This window comes from Gymnoscopelus braueri (genome assembly GCF_963280865.1).
Source record: "Gymnoscopelus braueri genome assembly, chromosome: 3".
Classification (NCBI taxonomy): Eukaryota; Metazoa; Chordata; class Actinopteri; order Myctophiformes; family Myctophidae; genus Gymnoscopelus; species Gymnoscopelus braueri.
This window is the reverse complement of record NC_137612.1, coordinates 13,220,137-13,221,926: the sequence shown is the minus strand read 5'-3', so window position 1 is coordinate 13,221,926 and position 1,790 is coordinate 13,220,137. Positions and strand designations below refer to the sequence as shown.

Below are 1,790 nucleotides of genomic sequence, written 5' to 3'. Positions count from 1 at the left end.
AGAGAGAGGGGAGAGAGAGAGGGGAGAGAGGGGAGAGAGAGAGGGGAGAGAAAGAGAGAGGGGAGAGAGAGAGGTGAGAGAGAGAGGGGGAGGGAGAGAGGGGAGGGAGAGAGGGGGGAGAGAGGGGGAGAGAAGAGGGAGGGGGGGTGAGATCATGTTTTTGTTATTATTATGGAGCACTTGTGTTGAGCCGTCTATCGGGGTGGATTAGCCATGCTACATGACATCATTGTTATTGTTTCATTTTCTTCTCCTCCTCGCCTGATAATATTGTCCAACAACGCTCCACTTTCCTTAAAGACACACACACACACACACACACACGCGCACTACGCACACACACACACACACACTGGACACTATACGCGCTATAGCCCGTAGAACGCGGTTCTGTGCGTCTGTACGTATGTACATACTGTACGTACTGTACGTGTGTGGTGGTTCCATAATAAAGTTATAAATAACATAATAAATTTGGGCTTGTTTCTGAAGTGTAGTTGCTCCTTCATTATTGTTCATCATTGTTTGTTGTTTTGTTAGTTCATTTGTCTGTTAGTTGTTCATTGTTTTTGATGTAAAGCGTCCTTTGACGCTGAAAGGCGTGGTTTATGAAAGGCACTATATAAATTCAAGCTATTATTATTATAATTATTATTCCAATTGTTTTAATTATTGTTTAAGCAATATTTAAGGTACATTTGTACATGTGAAACTATAGCACACCAGCTATTCAATGAACATAACAGCATCTGTCTAAATCACATTCTTAAATAGCCGATCACAAGCCGATCACAAGCTCATAGAGCTTGTAGATCGGCTGTTTTCAAAAGATTTTATTACATTTGAAAACTTGAAATAGGCCATTCTGTATAATGAATACTTTTACTTTTGGTACTTTAAGTACATTTTGATGCGAAACCTTTTGTACTTTTACTCAAGTAAGCTTGAATTCCGGACTTTTACTTGTAACTTATTTGTAACGTATTTCTACATTGTGGAATTGATACTTTTACTTAAAGTGAAAAAATTTGAGTACTTTTTCCACCACTGGGCGGGGTTCTAGCGGTGGGTGTTGTGTGTTTTTTTTAGATAAGGTATTATTGTGTGATAACACATGACTTCATATCCAGGTGTTCTCCTCTGTCTGTCTCACAGAGGACTCTCCACTGGCCCGCTCACCAAAACACAGCTGCTGTGTCCTTCAGCAGAGAAAATAAACTTCACCCGCGACCCCGCTTTGTTTTCCTCCTCCTCGCTAAAGGCCCCGGAGCCATTCGCTTAAGCATCGGACCCAACCTATTAATCACATTTCCCCCCCTTTTCCATAAACGGTCTTGAACTTTGCTTACAAACGAACCAGGCCTCTATCTGAAAATCCCCTTCTGTAGTTTATTTAATATCTTTATTAAGTTTATTACTTCTTTTCTTTTTTTTTCGAGGAGGAGGAGGGGGAGGGGGGTGAAAACACATTTGTTTGCTTCTACTGGTTAATAGCCTTGGATGAGAGCGAATAATGGCTAATCCTCTCCCTCTCTCTCTCTCCCTGTCTGTCTCTGTCTGTCTCTGTATGTCTCTCTCTCTGTTTCTCTCTGTGTCTCTCTGTGTGTGTGTGTCTCTATCTCTCTCTCTCTCTCTCTCTCTCTCTCTCTCTATCTCTCTCTCTCTCTCTCTCTCTCTCTCTCTCTGTATTGTCCAGGCATTTGAACAATGAACACGCCCTTGATGACCGTAGCACGGCTCAATGCAGGGTCCAGATGCAGGTGGTTCAGCAACTGGAGATACAGGTGGGT

At 42.3% G+C, this 1,790-nt stretch overlaps 1 protein-coding gene across 1 annotated transcript in view; it reads left to right on the top strand.

Annotated features, from left to right (window-relative positions):
* The first annotated feature begins 1,699 nt into the window (after window positions 1–1,699).
* Window positions 1,700–1,790, top strand: part of foxp4 (forkhead box P4) — a 25,285-nt gene continuing 25,194 nt past the window's right edge. The window contains exon 1 of the mRNA XM_080423710.1: window positions 1,700–1,784. Within this exon, the coding sequence (XP_080279836.1) occupies window positions 1,755–1,784 (30 nt within the window). The 5' untranslated portion in view covers window positions 1,700–1,754. The remainder of the gene's footprint in view (window positions 1,785–1,790) is intronic.